The sequence below is a fragment of the Lepidochelys olivacea genome (assembly GCF_965140295.1).
Source record: "Lepidochelys olivacea isolate rLepOli2 genome assembly, chromosome: 1".
Taxonomy (NCBI): domain Eukaryota; kingdom Metazoa; phylum Chordata; order Testudines; family Cheloniidae; genus Lepidochelys; species Lepidochelys olivacea.
This window is the reverse complement of record NC_140411.1, coordinates 119051363-119067802: the sequence shown is the minus strand read 5'-3', so window position 1 is coordinate 119067802 and position 16440 is coordinate 119051363. Positions and strand designations below refer to the sequence as shown.

At 40.1% G+C, this 16440-nt stretch overlaps 1 protein-coding gene across 4 annotated transcripts in view; it reads left to right on the top strand.

The window, feature by feature from the left end:
- The window catches only part of MAP4K4 (mitogen-activated protein kinase kinase kinase kinase 4), a 238690-nt gene that overhangs the window by 167027 nt on the left and 55223 nt on the right, over positions 1–16440 (top strand). For all 4 annotated transcript variants that reach the window (XM_084616687.1, XM_084616686.1, XM_084616685.1 and 1 more), the window contains exons 10-15: positions 56–231; positions 574–646; positions 1652–1862; positions 11998–12159; positions 14242–14328; positions 14935–15135. In XM_084616687.1, coding sequence (XP_084472813.1) covers positions 56–231; positions 574–646; positions 1652–1862; positions 11998–12159; positions 14242–14328; positions 14935–15135 — 910 coding nt within the window. The remainder of the gene's footprint in view (positions 1–55; positions 232–573; positions 647–1651; positions 1863–11997; positions 12160–14241; positions 14329–14934; positions 15136–16440) is intronic.

Sequence of the window (16440 nt, the reverse complement as noted above, 5' to 3'; positions counted from 1 at the left end):
AAAACTGAAAAATGGATTATTTGAGTCTTAGCTTTACACCTTTTTTTCCCCTCAGGTCAAAAAAGTTCTTTAGTTTTATAGAAGGTTGTTTAGTGAAGAACTATATGCAGAGACCCTCCACCGAACAGCTTTTAAAACATCCTTTTATACGCGATCAGCCAAATGAACGGCAAGTCCGAATCCAGCTTAAGGACCATATAGACAGGACCAGAAAGAAGAGAGGAGAGAAGGGTATGCAGACTTTTAAAACTAAGCCTGTGTTTACTTGTATATATTATTAAAAGCAGTTTATTTGATATTCTACCAACCTCTGATTTTACAAAAAAAATCTAAGACTATATAGTTATCACTGTAGACAAAGCCTGTGGATTAAACTGAAGCTCACATCCAAATGAAGGTCTCCTTATGTCTCTAGGATGAGATGACATTTGAATTGTTCCAAAATGTTGTATGTAAATCTGATAATTTAAGCTGGTCAGAACTGGATTGCTGAGACCCTACAGCCGGAGCTAAGTATTTTAAAATAAACAATTGTAAGAGCCACCTGGAATATTGTTTCCTCTTTCTTGCTAGATGAAACAGAATATGAATATAGCGGAAGTGAGGAAGAGGAGGAGGAAGTGCCTGAACAAGAGGGAGAGCCAAGGTAATAATTGCTGATGGGAGGCCATTAAAAGATCTAGACAAATAGTTTTATAACCTGCCTTGACAAATCTGGAGTATACTTTTATTTCATAAGCCTTTACGCGTGTTACTAAATATAATTAATCACATACACTAATGAGACATGAACCTCAAAAGGTTTGAACATTCGCTCAGACCTCTGAACTTTTTTGAGGTCCCCATCCTGTCCACTCTAAACTTGGATACATCACAGAGGGACTTGATACCTGTTGGCTCTCAACCTTTCCAGACTTTTGTACCCCTTTCAGCAGTCTGATTTGTCTTGCGTACCTCCAAGGTTCACCTCACTTAAAACTACTTGCTTACAAAATCAGACATAAAAATACAAAAGTGCCATAGCACACTATTACTGAAAAATTGCTTACTTTCTCCTTTTTACCACATAAATACAAAATAAATCAATTGGAATATAAATATTGCACTTACATTTCAGTGTATATAGAGCAGTATAAACAAGCGATGATATGAAATTTTAGTTTGTACTGATTTTGCTAGTGCTTTTTATGTAGCCTGTTGTAAAACTAGGCAAATATCTAGATGAGTTGGTGTACCCCCTGGAAGACCTCTGCGTCCCCCAAGGGGTACGAGTACCCCTGGTTGAGAACCACTGTTGTAGAGGTTGTCGGTGTGTGAGACTTACAGTGGGTGTGTCTGGGGCAAAGTACACAGGTAGCTGCGGCTCTAATCAGACCTCTCTGTCTTTAACGAGAGGATGTAGGCTCGGTTCAAGGACTGGAAAAAAGTTTGTGTTGGCTCTTATTTTGCCTGACCTGGTTTGACACCTTCCAGAGAGAGTATCTATTTGATATGTATCCAGTATCTTTATTTTGAAAGACAGATTAAAATTTAAACTAATTATATATATATGTGTGTGTGTGTGTGTATATGTGTGTATGTATGTGAATGTGTATATATATATAATGTATCAGCTCTGTGGTATGGGAGGCTTAACTTTCTGCTTTTGCAGTTCGATTGTCAATGTGCCTGGAGAATCTACCCTCCGACGTGATTTCCTGAGACTGCAGCAGGAAAACAAGGAACGTTCGGAGGCCCTTCGGAGACAGCAGCTGCTACAGGAACAGCAGCTCCGAGAGCAGGAGGAGTACAAGAGGCAGCTGTTGGCAGAGAGACAGAAACGCATAGAGCAGCAGAAAGAGCAAAGGAGGCGGCTAGAAGAGGTAGAAATAGAAGACTGGAGCTAAGGTGGCAGAGCTCCTGCTATGCTTATTGTCCCAAGTTCTTAAGAAATATTCCCTGTGTATTGTGCAAGAACAGTATATATATCCATTAGCTAAGATTTTCAAAACCAGGATCCTAAAGTAAAGCTCTTGCATCCATGTGTAGACGTGGTGGTCTGATTTCCAAAAGTACTGAATACCCTGCAAACTCTCAGGAGGTAACTGATTCCAAAAACCTAAATGCATTGTATTTTGAATGAAGATAATTGTGTATGTATATATCTATTGCTATTCAAAATACCAGGCAATTGGCCTAGAGACTTTTGGTGTAGCTGTACAGAAGGAAAAACTTCTATGTTTAGTTATCAGTGTACAGCTTTCTTAAACCAGATCATGCCGCTTAATCGGCTTTGAGAAATATCTGTTCATGGTATGTATCAGAGTTCTTTTAGAGCTTTCTTAAATATCTGCATTTGGCATTCGTGCGTGGTGGATGGCAACCTCTTTTTTGATGCAGTGCAGACTCGTGTAAGATATGGGAGGTAATTGTCCTGCTCTAGTTGGTACTGGTGAGGCCCTCTGTTGGAGTAATGTGTCCAATTCTGGACAAATCGTGGAGAGAGTCCAGCGGAGAGCAACAAAAATGATGAAAGATTTTGAAAATCTACTTATGAAGAAAGGTTAAACAAAATTGGGCATGTTTAGCCTTGAGGGGAGGGGGGGCGCCTTTTTAACCGTCTGATATGTTAAAGGCTGTTATGAAGAGGACTGTGATCAATCGTTCTCGATGTCCACTGAAGATAAAACAAGAAGTAATGAGCTTAATCTGCAGCAAGGGAGATTTAGGTTAGGTATTAGGAAAAACTTTTAACTATAAGAATAGCTAAGCTCTGGAATAGGTTTCCAAGAGAGGTTGTGGAGTCACCATCATTGGAGGTTTTTAGAACAGGTTGGACAAATACCTGTCAAGGAATGGTGTAGGTTCACTTTGTCCTGCCTCAGTGCGGGAGACTGGACTTGAGGGCTTCTTGAGGTCCCTTCCAGGTCTACAATTCTATGTGTAGTAGCATACAGGTATATGGTATAAGAATACCCATTATTCATTTTTCTCAATGTCATAGGTAGCAAATCTTACATAATATACTGGATTTTTTTCCCATTTGTCCTGTAGGAGACATGCCATTTTCATACATTTTTGTATCTATATCCATCTGAATTTTTTAACAAAAGCCCAGGTAAATTTTTGCATGTTTACCCTTTGGGAAATATACTGATTGTTTGCTTACATAGTTTGTTCGGATTTTCTTGCTCAAAAATTTTTTGTACATCACCTTGTCCCTTGTGAGTCTGTCTTAATTATTTTGTTTCTAAACTTCTTTATTTAAATGCTCACACAAGACAGCTAGTAAGTGAGGAAATAAAAGGTTCTTTAGGATCTGGCAGATGGAAAATTTTCTAAAAAATTTTGCACACCAAAACTGAGTCTGGGAGATGAAGTGAAACCAATCATTTGGCTCTTCAGGAAGTACAGGGTCAAATTCCAATTGTCCTCAAAGATCCTTGTTTGATTTGCTGTTACAGCTGTTCATTTGGCATGTAGTTCTTCATCAAAGCTATCTAGTTTTCCAAGCACTGATAATGTTTAACAGTGCAACGATGACCAGATTAGCTCCATAGCTCCACGTAGTAGTACGTCAAGTTTACACATACATTTACGATTCATAACTTTAAGATTTGCATTATGTATTAACACGATCAATAATGTAACATAAAATTCAAAAAAGCTTTGCAGGTTACCTTAAGACTTTTTCCCCAACCCCCTTCAAATGTGTGACTGAATTTACTGCTTTTATAAGGAGGAACTGATAGCTAGGACCCAGCCACACATATGCAGCAGGAAGGAGCTATGCAAGCTTCTTTTCTCTTCTGTCTCTCCCCCACCATCCTCAAATTGCCAAGATAAATATCATTGCCATTCCAGGTCTTGGCCTGTCTTAAAGAGACTGTCAGTTGTGCAGCAATTTTATTATTTGGTCATAAAGCAGACTGGGGAAAGCTAAAATGAGATGCTTATTTTTTACTTGAGTCAGGATTTGAATTAAAACCTTTGAGGTGACCCTAATCTAATGACTCGCCTAGTCCCCTGCATGATGTTGTTAATCTGAAATCCCACTTAATACAAAAGTGAAACTTTTTTTTTAAAACATCTGAAAACTGTAATTCTAGGCTTTTTTTTTAAATAACTAAGTGATGTAACCCATTTAATCTGCCATGATCAATATGACCTTTTAAATCTGAAATTGCTCTCAATACAAAAGGAAAAATGCTGCAAATAACAGAAAGAGAACAATGTGTCTGTTTGCTAGAAAGAATCTAAAGTTTAATTGAAGGGGTTATTTAGGTGTTAGAGAGTGTGTGTAAATACGTGCAAAACTTAAAAAAATGAAAACGCTAAATCAGGTGGAAGTTGCATTTAGGTCAATCCCTCTCTTTTCAAAAAGGCCCTGTAAGTGAATGTTTTTATGTATTTAAAAAAACCCCAGTATTTGATATGTATAAACCTACCTCCTTCAAGGATGGATCTGTGTGGCAATATGATTAGTTTTCTGTCTTTAGATAGCCTATCCTTCACTTGACTCTTCAGTTTATTCCAGCATATGCATGTTGGATAGCTTTTTTTTTTTTTTTTTTTAGTTTATAAAATCATGTTTTCTTTTGCTTAAATATAGCCTTTCACCTTTTTTTAAAAAGTCAGAACAATTTTGAATAATTTGCTGCTGAAAAATAGACTTCAAACTGATTGATTACAACGTTAGCAACACAGTGACACTGTGTATTGAGGATTGATGCATTTGTGAATAGAGTTCCACAATAGACCATGAAGAGTTGGAGGAGAAAAACTTCTGCGTCTGCCAAATCTATAACTGCTGCCAAACTCCCTCACTTTTTATGGTGAAATTACCATATAAGCTTTTTTAGAAAAAAAGCATTGTCATCAATAAGAAATTAGTTTAAAAAAGAACATGGCCCCCACCAAAATGCTTACAAGCATATGTAGTTCTTTTGAACTTTTTTTTGTTTTGGATCTTCTATTCTTGGAGAAGCATCCGTCCATCTGAGAGATTCTTAGGAAAACTTTAGCCAGAACAAACCTTCGTTAAGAGGGTGAGGGGAAGAAACGTTCTTAGATAACATTAATATTGTGGCACAGAGTGATGAAAGCCAAGAAACCAAAAGGATGAACCTTTGTTCTTAACTTACTTTGTGTTATGAAGAAAGAAAAGCTTAATAACGTGAGTTAAAAATAACGTCGCTTTCAAATTCCCTGGCTTTTGTTGGTTTGGGTTTCTGGTGCTGCTTTTGGTGGAAGTTGCATTTTTTGGCATTTGTGTTTGACATTCACTTGTGAGAATTAGAGGAACGTTTTAGACCATAGGTAGTCTCCCTGGACATATTGCCGACATGTCTATTTTTTCTTTTTCTTTCTTAAATTAAAATTGAGCACTTGTTCTTACAATTCTGGCACAGATCCTAGACAGTTTTGACTGAGACTGCCACAAGAACAGCGTGTAGGACACGTGCCAAAAGTGCATTATCCTCAGCAGTATTAGAGAGAAGATTGCTTTTAAAAGGCATATAAGTGACTACTGAAAACAATTGTTTCAGAGACCTTGTAATTTCTGAATTACTTAGAAGGAGGAAATTATACATTGCTGAAGTGTAGAAGATTATCTGAAGCTTTGCAAGTTTTTGGTTAGACATATGCTTTTATATAACGATCACTTGTATGACACTTAAGACTTAGGTGGTTAAAAAAAGAAATCTGAGCTGTCCTCGACTTTATTATTATTATTATTATTATTTAAATGTGCCTGCATCTGAGCTTTTCTCTACAACAAAATGGAAAAAAGCAATCCTGGGCTTGAAGGGAACGAAGAAGCATCAGAATTCGTGCTTGGCAAAACCTAGTCTAGTTTTGATTTTGCAAAATGAGAACTAGTTGTGATGTAAGTACTGAGCCTCTATGACTAGGTCTCCTAAGTGCTACCATAATACAAATAATAAAAATAATGTCCACAGTTCAGAGGGTTCTGATCTAATTGGTTCCAATTAAGCTAGGCACAATGAGGTGCAGAGGGTGATTTTGCCAGGACTTTGTTTTACAACACTAAAAGAGGAAAGGTTTCCATCCAGGTCCACTTCATTTGAATTGCCCACATTTTGGGTTGGTTACACTGTGGACTCATGTCCAATATGATTATTTTATCCTCGCCCCACCTCCAAGTACTCCGTCACCAACATTAATGAATGTATATATCTACCTTCATGTGGATATAAGACAGATATATAGAGGTGGTTTTATATGTATTCTAATCCACGCGTTCATCGGTAGTGTTTTCTTGTGTGAGCGAGGGTACTGTATTTGTTTTTATATGCAAACTAGCAGTTTGCATGTGTAGCTGCATTGCCCCCTTCTGGTAAATCATGATACACAGCATAGTCTGTGAGCTCAGACCTATAAAATCATGAACCATTCTGAGAGCTGAGTTAGAATGCGGTATGGGTGACATTAAGAGGACAGTTGTCAGGATCCTAGCAGTTTTACCATTGCTCTATCTGCACCTATTAGAAATTTCCTTTCAGCACTCTGGAGCTTGCCTTTTCTTTAGTGGCTGGTTGTCTGAAAATAATCTGCTCATCTGACATACAGCATCATGAAAGGTTGGTACTAGACTACCATGTCTCTCGTCCAGCTAAAGAAGATTTGAAAGACTTCTTGAGCCACAGTGCAACAGCCTGTGCCACCTAGCCAGCTCCGTATGTACAGGAGCCAGGCTATATACTAAATTTTGTGTATTTTTTGTGATGTATAGGTAGAGGTATAGTAACTAATGCACTTACTTTTAAAATCAAGAAGAAAATTATATTAGCGGCACTTACAGTTGGTCTTAGACCAAAAAAGTCCAACATGAGTGATGCTTCCGATGTCAAGCCCAAACGGCACTGTGAACATATCCTGTCAGTATTCACTTCTCAAAAAAAGTTTAAGTCTAGCCAGTGAGGTGATCTTAGGTTAAAAAGCACAAGTGCCCAGTGGGAGGTCAGGTGGCTCATCTTGCTTTAAAAGTAAGGAAATCTGTAGCTAGCTAGTAGCGTCATTACTCATGTCGAAAACTTCTCTGAGCCTACTCTGTTTTTATTACAATACATCTCTCCTCTCCTCACTGGTTGAAAATAATTATATGTATTTAGTGTTTGCTGCTTCAGTGGCTTGGTTTTCACAGGCCATATTCAAAGAAAGGGAAGTCTTATAAGTTGGACTCTGCATATTTGGTGGACCGTGGGTAGGTGATGTTCTTGGTAAGCAGTGCCAGGTGCCTAGACTTGCATTCATTTAGCAAGTCCACTAAGTGGTGCTAACAGGAAGGTAGAACTGGTGTAAAGAAACTCCATCCCTTTGTGTGCTTTGGCACACAGACATCATGGTTGTGCTTCAGAGATTTGCTTTAAGTGCAGATTGGTGGCAGAGTTCGTATTTCTTTATCTTCTAGTGGGTGGTAAACATGCACTGTGGATGTTGAAACTCAAGATTTTTTTTTTTTTAAATAGAATTTTATTCTTTTATTTACATCATGGTATGGGAAACTGACATGTTCCTTGTGATGGGACCCCCCCAGGGTGCAACCTGGACTGTGGGACCACTCAACCCTCTGTCCCACCAACTTTGGTGTATCCCTCCCACCCCATGATGCTGTTGCCACACTACAAACCTCTGACAGGTACTGCGCTTACACAGACATCCACAGGCAGGGGCACACCCAATTGAGTTACATGAATGCTTCGCCAGCCACTCATGAACCAAGAAGAGAGAGGCTCCAGTCAATTGCCCCCAGCTTCCTAGCCTTGCACCCCAGAACTGTACTATCTTGCCCTCGTCAGAAGCCTGACCAGTGTAAGTTCATTATCTAGTCCATCCCTCCCTCGATGTGGAGAGGATACACACTAGCCTTTGTAAACTGAGCTGAGATTTCACAAGCACTTCAACCAAAACACACTGTTTTAGGTAAAATATAAAACAGATTTATGAACTACAGAAAGATAGATTTTAAGTGATTGTAAGCAGTAAGCATAGAGATCAAAGTTGGTTACCTAAGAAATAAAAGTCAATTCGCAATATGAGTTCTATAAACTAAACAGGAATCAAGCAGTGTCTCATCCTGACAGATGGCACAAACAGTTCGCAGATCGTTAATTCACAAGCTGGAACTGTCTGCCAGCCCAGGACCACCCTCCCCAGTTCAAAGTCTTTGTCCTCCAGACATTACCAGGTGTTGTGTTGTGGGGGGAGTGAGGCCAGGTTGTGATGTCACTTGCCCTGCTTTTATTGTTTCTTCCAGCTTGCTGGAAAGATCTTTAGCTATGGTGTGGGTCAAGCAGTCTCCATTGTATACGTGTTCTCTCTGAGATGGTTAGTCATTGAGAGAGTGGATTCCCTTCAATGGGCCATCAGCACATCTGGCTACTCCACTGTTGTACCTGAAAGCTTGGCTGTGGGCATTTCCCACAACATATTTCAGTAACACACACGTAGGAAAACTTCCATAACTTCACGTACAATGATAGCACATACAATCCAAGAGGATATTAATGTTCAACAGATCAAGACTTTTAAAATGATACCTCACAAGGAATACTTTGTACAAAACATATCATCATTATATGATATTGGAGAATATGGGGGTTCCAGGCTGCTGCTCTGAGGTACAGAGTGCCGCACTCCTCCAGTCAATTTTGAACTCCTTTGTTGTTGTTGTTGCTATCTTATCAGTTGTTGCTATTTATAGTCACTGCTAAAAACCTCTCCATAGTTTCAAGAAATGATAGATTCATCTCATTAAAATGACCCAAACTGTGTCCATCTTCCAAGGAATGAAAGACCCTGGTCCAAGATTTGCAATATGTCCTGTATCGTGTCAATAAATACTGTTAGACAGAGAGACAGGTGTCAGATTGAAGGTGCAATATCTCGTGAACCATGAAGATGAGAAACACATGCTGGGATCCTCATCTTCCCAATGGTATACCAATTCCATTTCTAGCATGGGTATGTCATGAAGATGGACCTTAGAACTGAATTATTCTCGTTTTCGTTTGTTCGTTCTTTCTCCAAGCTTATTAGTGACACTAACCAAGCAGCTGTGTGGCTCATGAGCCATTGAATTGCATATTAAGGATTTATATACTTTGATAGCTGGTGTAAAGTATTTGTTTTAGGTAGAGCAAGCATAGGTCTCTATCTCTGACTTGATTTTTAGCTGTCAGTATTTTGAGAACAGCTTGAGTTAAAATGGGGGAAGAGGATAGCAGGAAAGTAATCTGAATAATACAATTTTAAGATCTGTTATCATGACCTGTTAGCGATATAGATACTGCAGCAAACCGGTGCAGTTTGTTTATTTATTGCTGGCCCCGCAGCAATAACTAGAAAAAAATGAAAAGGAATACTTGTGGCGCCTATAGAGACGAACAAATTTATTTGAGCATAAGCGTTCGTAAGCTACAGCTCACTTCATCGGATGCATTCAGTTCCTCTGCCCCTCCGTGCGCTTCCCACAGCGAGTCCGCCCAGGCGGGGTCCTGGGGAAGCCAGAGGGTCCTGCACCCCAACTTCGCAGTCAGACGTGACTCTCAGCCAGCCAGTAAATCAGAAGGTTTATTAGACGACAGGAACATGGTCTAACACAGAGCTTGTAGGTGCAGAGAACAGGACCCCTCAGCTGGGTCCATTCTGGGGGGCAGTGAGCCAGACAACCACATCTGCACTTCACTCCATGTCCCCACCCAGCCCCACTGTAGCTCATGAAAGCTTATGCTCAAATAAATTTGTTAGTCTCTAAGGTGCCACAAGTCCTCCTTTTCTTTTTGCAAATACAGACTAACATGGCTGCTACTCTGAAACCTAGAAAAAAATGTTGACCCATGATGACTATTTGTATACAGAAAGTATTTTTGCCTTTGCTTTTTGGGGTCAAGAGGTTTTCTTAAGCCTAGAATTATTTTCTTTGAAAAAATTATGTTTAAGAAGTGGTAGAGCAATTGTGTATAACATGAGTTAGAGCTAATAAACATGCATCTTAACTAATCACAGTTTGTTGCCTCTTGCATTCTCTGGGCAACCAAACTGTTCTGCTTCAAAACTTAGAGCCTGTGAGATTTGATTAGCCAAGAGGCACCTGAATGTTTTCACTTAAATACAGAATTTGTTTGACAAGAGATGTGTAGATTCTGAAACAAAAGAGCCCACTTAACCCTTTTCAATGTGCTTTAAAAAACAAGTAGTAAAACCTAAGAACTCCACTGTTTTCCTGAGCTGCCTTTACTGTTTTTGTATCTCTACTCATTGAAGAGAAGTTGTTCAGATCAGCAAAATCTAGGTGCCTACTTAGAGGAAAAAGTGCAAAGGTCGTGTGTGTAGAGATTTGTAAAATACATACTAGAGAAAAGAGCATAATTATGTCCAATGAAATTGGAAGAGAAGAAAGGCGGTGGTGAACCCCAGGTGACTCTAAAGAAAAGCAGGAATGCTGCCAATAGATGTGGTATGGGTATATGTGAACAAATATCTCTAAGAAAGCTGCATAGCTTCCAGAAGCGCCACTAGTCAAGAAGCACTGGAAGCGTAGAGCATTAGCTATGTATTTCTGAGCCTTAAACTGCGTTAGTCACTTTCCTCTCAACCACTCTCCTCTACACCTGAGGCAAAGTGTTGATCCCAGTGGGAAGGAAAAAGCAGTTGCATTTTTACTTGAGCAGTCAAGTTGTGTGTGTACTTAGCAAAGCAAGCAGCAGGTGCAGGAAGGGAGGGGAGTGAAGCATGGCCTTTAGTGCTTCAGTGTGCACAGTTACAGAGAGAGCACCTATAGCCATGACCATGTGAACTCCATCACAGGTTTGACTAAATTCTCTGGTAAGGCCCCTGCTTACTGTGGCACTCTGGCTCAGCAGACATGATTCTGTGGCAGCTTCAGATAAACTAAAAAAACTGAATTTTTATTTAATTAAATGTGAAAAAGAATAATCATTATAGTTATCTCTTGTTACATGACTTCTACATTTTATTCTCAACAAGTTGCAGACTTCTGTATTAGAAGCCTGTAAGCATGTTGTAGAAATTGTCAGGGGAGATAGGTTTTGGCAGCTAAGCCGGAGACAGCTGGGTCTCTTGGCACTTGAGGACGCGTGGGAGGCAATTTAAGATTTTGAGGTAGGCAGATTAGCTGGATGGTTCTGCTACAATTATCAGCAGTTAGACTGAAGCATAAATATCAGTCTTGCTTACTAAGTTTGTGCTATATGGACATGAATCTATCAGTTCACACCTCTCAGAGCTATTGTTCAGGGCTCTCTGCAGACTCAGGCAGACATCACTGCACCAGTTTACGTTTGATTCGTGTTTGGAAGCTCATTTATGCGACCATAAAGATGTAAACCTGTGTTTCTTGATTTTCAGAGGTTTAAAAATAGGTGCATTTTATGTTCTGGAAAGGTGAGGCACTTCTGGGCAACCTCAGTTCTTCATTAACAAATTTTTTTGCCAGTGAATTAATGTATGGCACCTTTTCATCAGTTGGGTTGTTGCACCAGCAGTTAAATTCTTCGCATAGGACATATCATGTTGACTAAAAAGCTTATCAAGTATTCATATGATTGTTATTTTTGCTGCAAGTGATCCAGAAAGTGATGATTTCATTTCATTTTCTTTTTTTGGCAAAATTTGGATAATGGGAAAGGCTGATGGAATTCAGAAGGTGACTGATAGCATGTGACTACCTCACTGCGTTCTTTCTTCAAAGATGCTTCAGTTTGAGCTTTACATCTGGTCTTGGGGAAGCAGCAGCAGTGAACCTCTTAGTGTTTGGGAAAACATTATGTGCAGCCTTGTGAAGAAGCTCAAGAGTATAACTGACCATGTCAGGATACTTGCCTATTATGTATGGAATAGTTTACTGCACACTCCTTTGTTAGTTACTGGGGCCTACATACTTTACTTACCAGCCTTCCAGTAGAAATCAACCCCAACTTTCTCTCTTTGGTAACCATAAAAGTAACATTTCATTTTTTCCCCTTGCTCTAGCAACAAAGAAGAGAACGGGAAGCTCGAAGGCAACAAGAGCGTGAGCAGAGGCGAAGAGAACAGGAGGAGAAAAGACGGCTAGAAGAAATGGAGAGGAGGCGTAAGGAAGAGGAAGAGAGGAGGAGAGCAGAGGAAGAGAAAAGGAGAGTGGAGAGAGAGCAGGTGAGTCCACGATACAAGTGCATTAGGTTTGTTGTTCTATTTTTAAAAAATTAGTTCAATATAAAAGAACCAACACCGAAGAGTCCAGCCGACCTCTTTGTTGTCCTTGACAAAAAAACACAGAAAAGTAGAACATAAAGCTCTACGGGGATATAAAGTGACCTTCATGTTGCTTGCAAAGTGAAGTCTTAAATGACACCCACAGACGGCTCTAAACTAAATTTACACCCAGCATTTGACTAAAATCCTCTGAAGATGGAATCTGAACAAATACTGAAAACTGGTTCTTGATTCTCCTTGTTGAACAGTAGCTCTCACAGGATCAGCCAGGTCCAGAAGACCTCAGAGGAAGATAGACATATTATTTGTAATGCTTTGGCATGTTGGATGAGTTAAATGAAAGGCTTAGTTATAACTCTGAATATGCTGAGTTGAAAAATGAACCTGTAACGCTATATTAATTTGTGTTGTACCATATTTTCCTTTTCTGTGTTGGGAATGCGGGGGAAATCCACAGTCGTGTATGCCAATTCAGACAACGTTTAGAATATCTTATGTACTGTAAATGTGTTCTTAATGTTTAAAGTATAAGTGAGGTCTTTCAAACTGTGTGTCACTGAGCTGTGGAAATTATGCATGAAACCTGCACACTTAAAAACCCGTTATAAACTTTAATCAGGGTAATTACTTTGTGTACTCTTTAAATATTCATTCCAAATGAAGGGCCCAATCGTGCTTCCACAGATATCAAGGCCAAAATTCCCGCTAACTTCAGTGGGAGCAGGATTTGGCCAGAAATATCTAACATCTACTTAAAGGTGTGGTACCTTTATGTTATGGACTGTTGCCCTTCTGAATGCAATGGACTTTTTGTTTTTGTTTGAAGACATTTGGGAGTGATGGGGCACAAAATAATAATTTGAGCCTACTGGGATGAATGAATGAAGCGTAATTTGCTTTTAGGCAGATGCCTTTTATCCCAAGTAGCAACTTAAAATGTTTAGATGCTAATTATGAAATCACAAAAATGCAGTGGCAATGATGGCAATCGTTAACTGGAAGAGTCAAATTGTGCCGCTACATATTTTAAAGAAATGTAACACATTTCTTCTTTATTTTTCTTTACCTGACCTGTGGACTTGCCAGGGTTCCTGTGATAAGCTGGTGTACATCATTGATCTATCATTAGACTTTTCTGTTGCTCCTGTCTCCATAGCACTGACCCATTAATTTCTTTATGCATACACTGTACGTGTGTGTGTGTGTGTGTGTGTATATATATATATATATATATATATATATATATATGTTGCACGCATGCATATATTACATACTTCCATTACTTGCATGACAGGATGTTATCTGCTTGGATAGGGTGCTTCATAGTTAGAGTTGGTATAGGGGGCCTGGTGTCATAGTGGGTCAACATATTCACTTTTGACCTCTCGATGTAGGTTTAACTATGGCTAGGTCACAAGAGAAAGTGAGTTTGTTTGGTCTAAAATCTGTTTCCTAGTGGATGTTTGTTTGTGTCATAACCATCGCATAATTCAGCAAGATTGGCAGTGTCTGCTTAGGAGAGGCTTCTGATTGGGCTAGTATGGGAGATGGCAGGTCAGGTGTCAACTGCATTTGGCAGGGCCCCCGTGGGGAAGCTTGCACAAGGGTCTGCCTATACTAAGCCTGGCTCTTGCTGTTGCTAACTGTTCATCACACAAACGTGAAAAACTAATTTAAAATAAAACTTGCATGTGATTTGTGTTGGCTGGATTGAGTAAGACTTGCTGTGTTTAACTCTCAAAACTTTTCTTAAGTGCATTTGCTTCTTTTGAAACCACTCTCAAAATACATAAACGAGCTATGGCCCATGCCCTGAATATTACAGTAGTCCGAACAGGATACATCAGCCAACTAAGAATTTTAGATTATAGGGTTTTCTAAATTGTTCTCTAGGCATTAATCCAGCACTAAGGGAATTTATTACTAAAGATGACTGGGAAAGTAGCTTGTGGTGTTCCACTCAGGTGGTTCTGATGCATTCCTTTTGAATAAATTTATTGCTGGGTAATTTCTATGTGACAGGAGTATATCAGGCGACAGCTAGAAGAGGAGCAGCGGCACTTGGAAATTCTTCAGCAGCAGCTGCTCCAGGAGCAGGCCATGTTACTGGTAACGCACTGTATCTGTTTTGTTCAGTAGCGATAGGATTCATTCATCTGGCCAGTCCTAGACTTCCCTTAGTCGGACACAGCTGCACCTACTGTATGAACATTGGAGCTTGATTAAAGGGCCATTTATGCTAGCGTAGTGGGCTGACAGGCACACATGAGAAGGACTGTATGGTCATACTGCTTTCTGTGCAGTAAGAGGAGGATTTATGTTAAAGTTGAACAGTTTTGGTTTGGTGGTCAAGTTTTTGAACAGACCTTGGCATTCAGTGAAGAACTAGAGGGTACTTATGCTGCAGATCAAAAACATATGATATGTAAATTAACCCCAGGATACAATGGCCTAGTGTTGTTCCAAATCACTGTTTTTTGAACATTATAGTGGATTTATTAAAATACATTTTCTGTAGCTCTCCAGTTCCGTCAAGGATAGCGAAACACTCTCAACTTTCCCAGCAGGAAACCTATATGCCATTTTGGTCCAGCTTAGTTCTCTATACCTTACACTTAAGGGGAAAAAAATGAGTTTTTGTTAATGGGATGGAGAGGGAAATATCTTCCATAAGTTCTGTGTCATGTCTTGAATTACTCACACTTTTTCTCAAAGGAATACAGATGGCGAGAGATGGAGGAGCATCGACAAGCAGAGAGACTCCAGCGCCAGTTGCAACAGGAGCAAGCGTATCTCCTGTCACTGCAGCATGATCATAGGCGGCAGCAGCAGCAGCAGCAACAAGAAAGGAATAAACAAAGCTATCATATCCCTGAGCCTAAATCCCATTATGAACCTACTGAAAGAGCACGTGAGGTAACTTTTGTTCTCTTATATTATTCCCGTTATATGCTTGTCTGTGCTCAGTGATCAAACATCTTGACAGCTATGATTCTGTTATAACGGGGCTCAAAAGAATTGGAAGCCAAAGTACCAAAATGAGATGTTGGGTAGTCATTTCAGAGGTGACTTAGGCTCCTCTGAGGCTCACTGTGGAACTTAGAAGCCTAAATCACTTTTGAAAATTGGAATTAGGTTTTTAAGTCACTTAAGGTACATCTGCGCAGAACAAAACAAAACAAAATCCCACGGCAGCGAGTCTCAGATCCCGGGTCAACTGACCCAGGCTCGTGCTGCAGAGCTAAAATGAGCAGAGCAGATGTTCTGGCTCAGGCTAGATCCCCAGGCTCCGAGGCCCAGGGAGGCTGACATATAAAGGATGGAAGGAAAAGTTCTCAACGAGAGCAGTGGTGAGAATTGGTTTCAAGTTTGTTAAATCACAGTAGTTTCACCTACTTTGTAGTGGACATGTATTTTTATCACAAGCAGCACTAGTTCAAGTGCTGGTCCCTCTGTGTATGTCACTGTGGGTGTACATGCACTCCCTGCAGCTGAAGTTACAGAATTCTTGCAAGTAGTGTCTGCTGGTCTGCGCATGTGGCCTGGCCTTCTTTGTGCTTCCAACTGAAGGAATAAAGAGTGGAGCAGACCGACTGCCTCTCTAGTTCCTTCTTACCACTGCATGACCTTGGTTGGAACCTCCAGTGTCTGCAGCTCTCCTTTGGATTTCTTCAATCTGTAAATATTTCAAAGATTGCCTTAGTGCCTTTTGTGTATAGTTCCTTACAGTTAGTAAGTTTTTAATAGTTTTTATAGATTTTACCAGTTTTTTTTTTTCCTAGTGAGAGAGATTCCCTGCCTCCCACCCCATTACAGGTATTGGATTATGCCATGAAGAAAGCTGTGCGGTCACAGTTGGACTCAGGCTGAGGGACTCCTGGTACATTGCCTGAATCAACATGAAATGTGCCTCCCGTCACAAGGTCCAACTCTGTTGCATGGTAATCCATACCCACAGACGCCCTGTTGTGGCCTTGTTGGGAAGGCAAAGAATGCTCACAGAAGCATAAGAGCAGGTGTCCCTCGATGTCTGCTTCGAAGACATCCAACACAGCTCTGCCTAAATTGAGCAAATCTGCTTGTTCAACCTGTAAGGGCTCCTGCTGGCAGTGCCATCACTGTATCTCACTCTGGCCACATGGAGCCTCCTTCCTCTGCCCTCTTTGGCACGAGTGGATCCTACCCCTTGCTCTAGGGATATCAGACTTATACTACACCAGA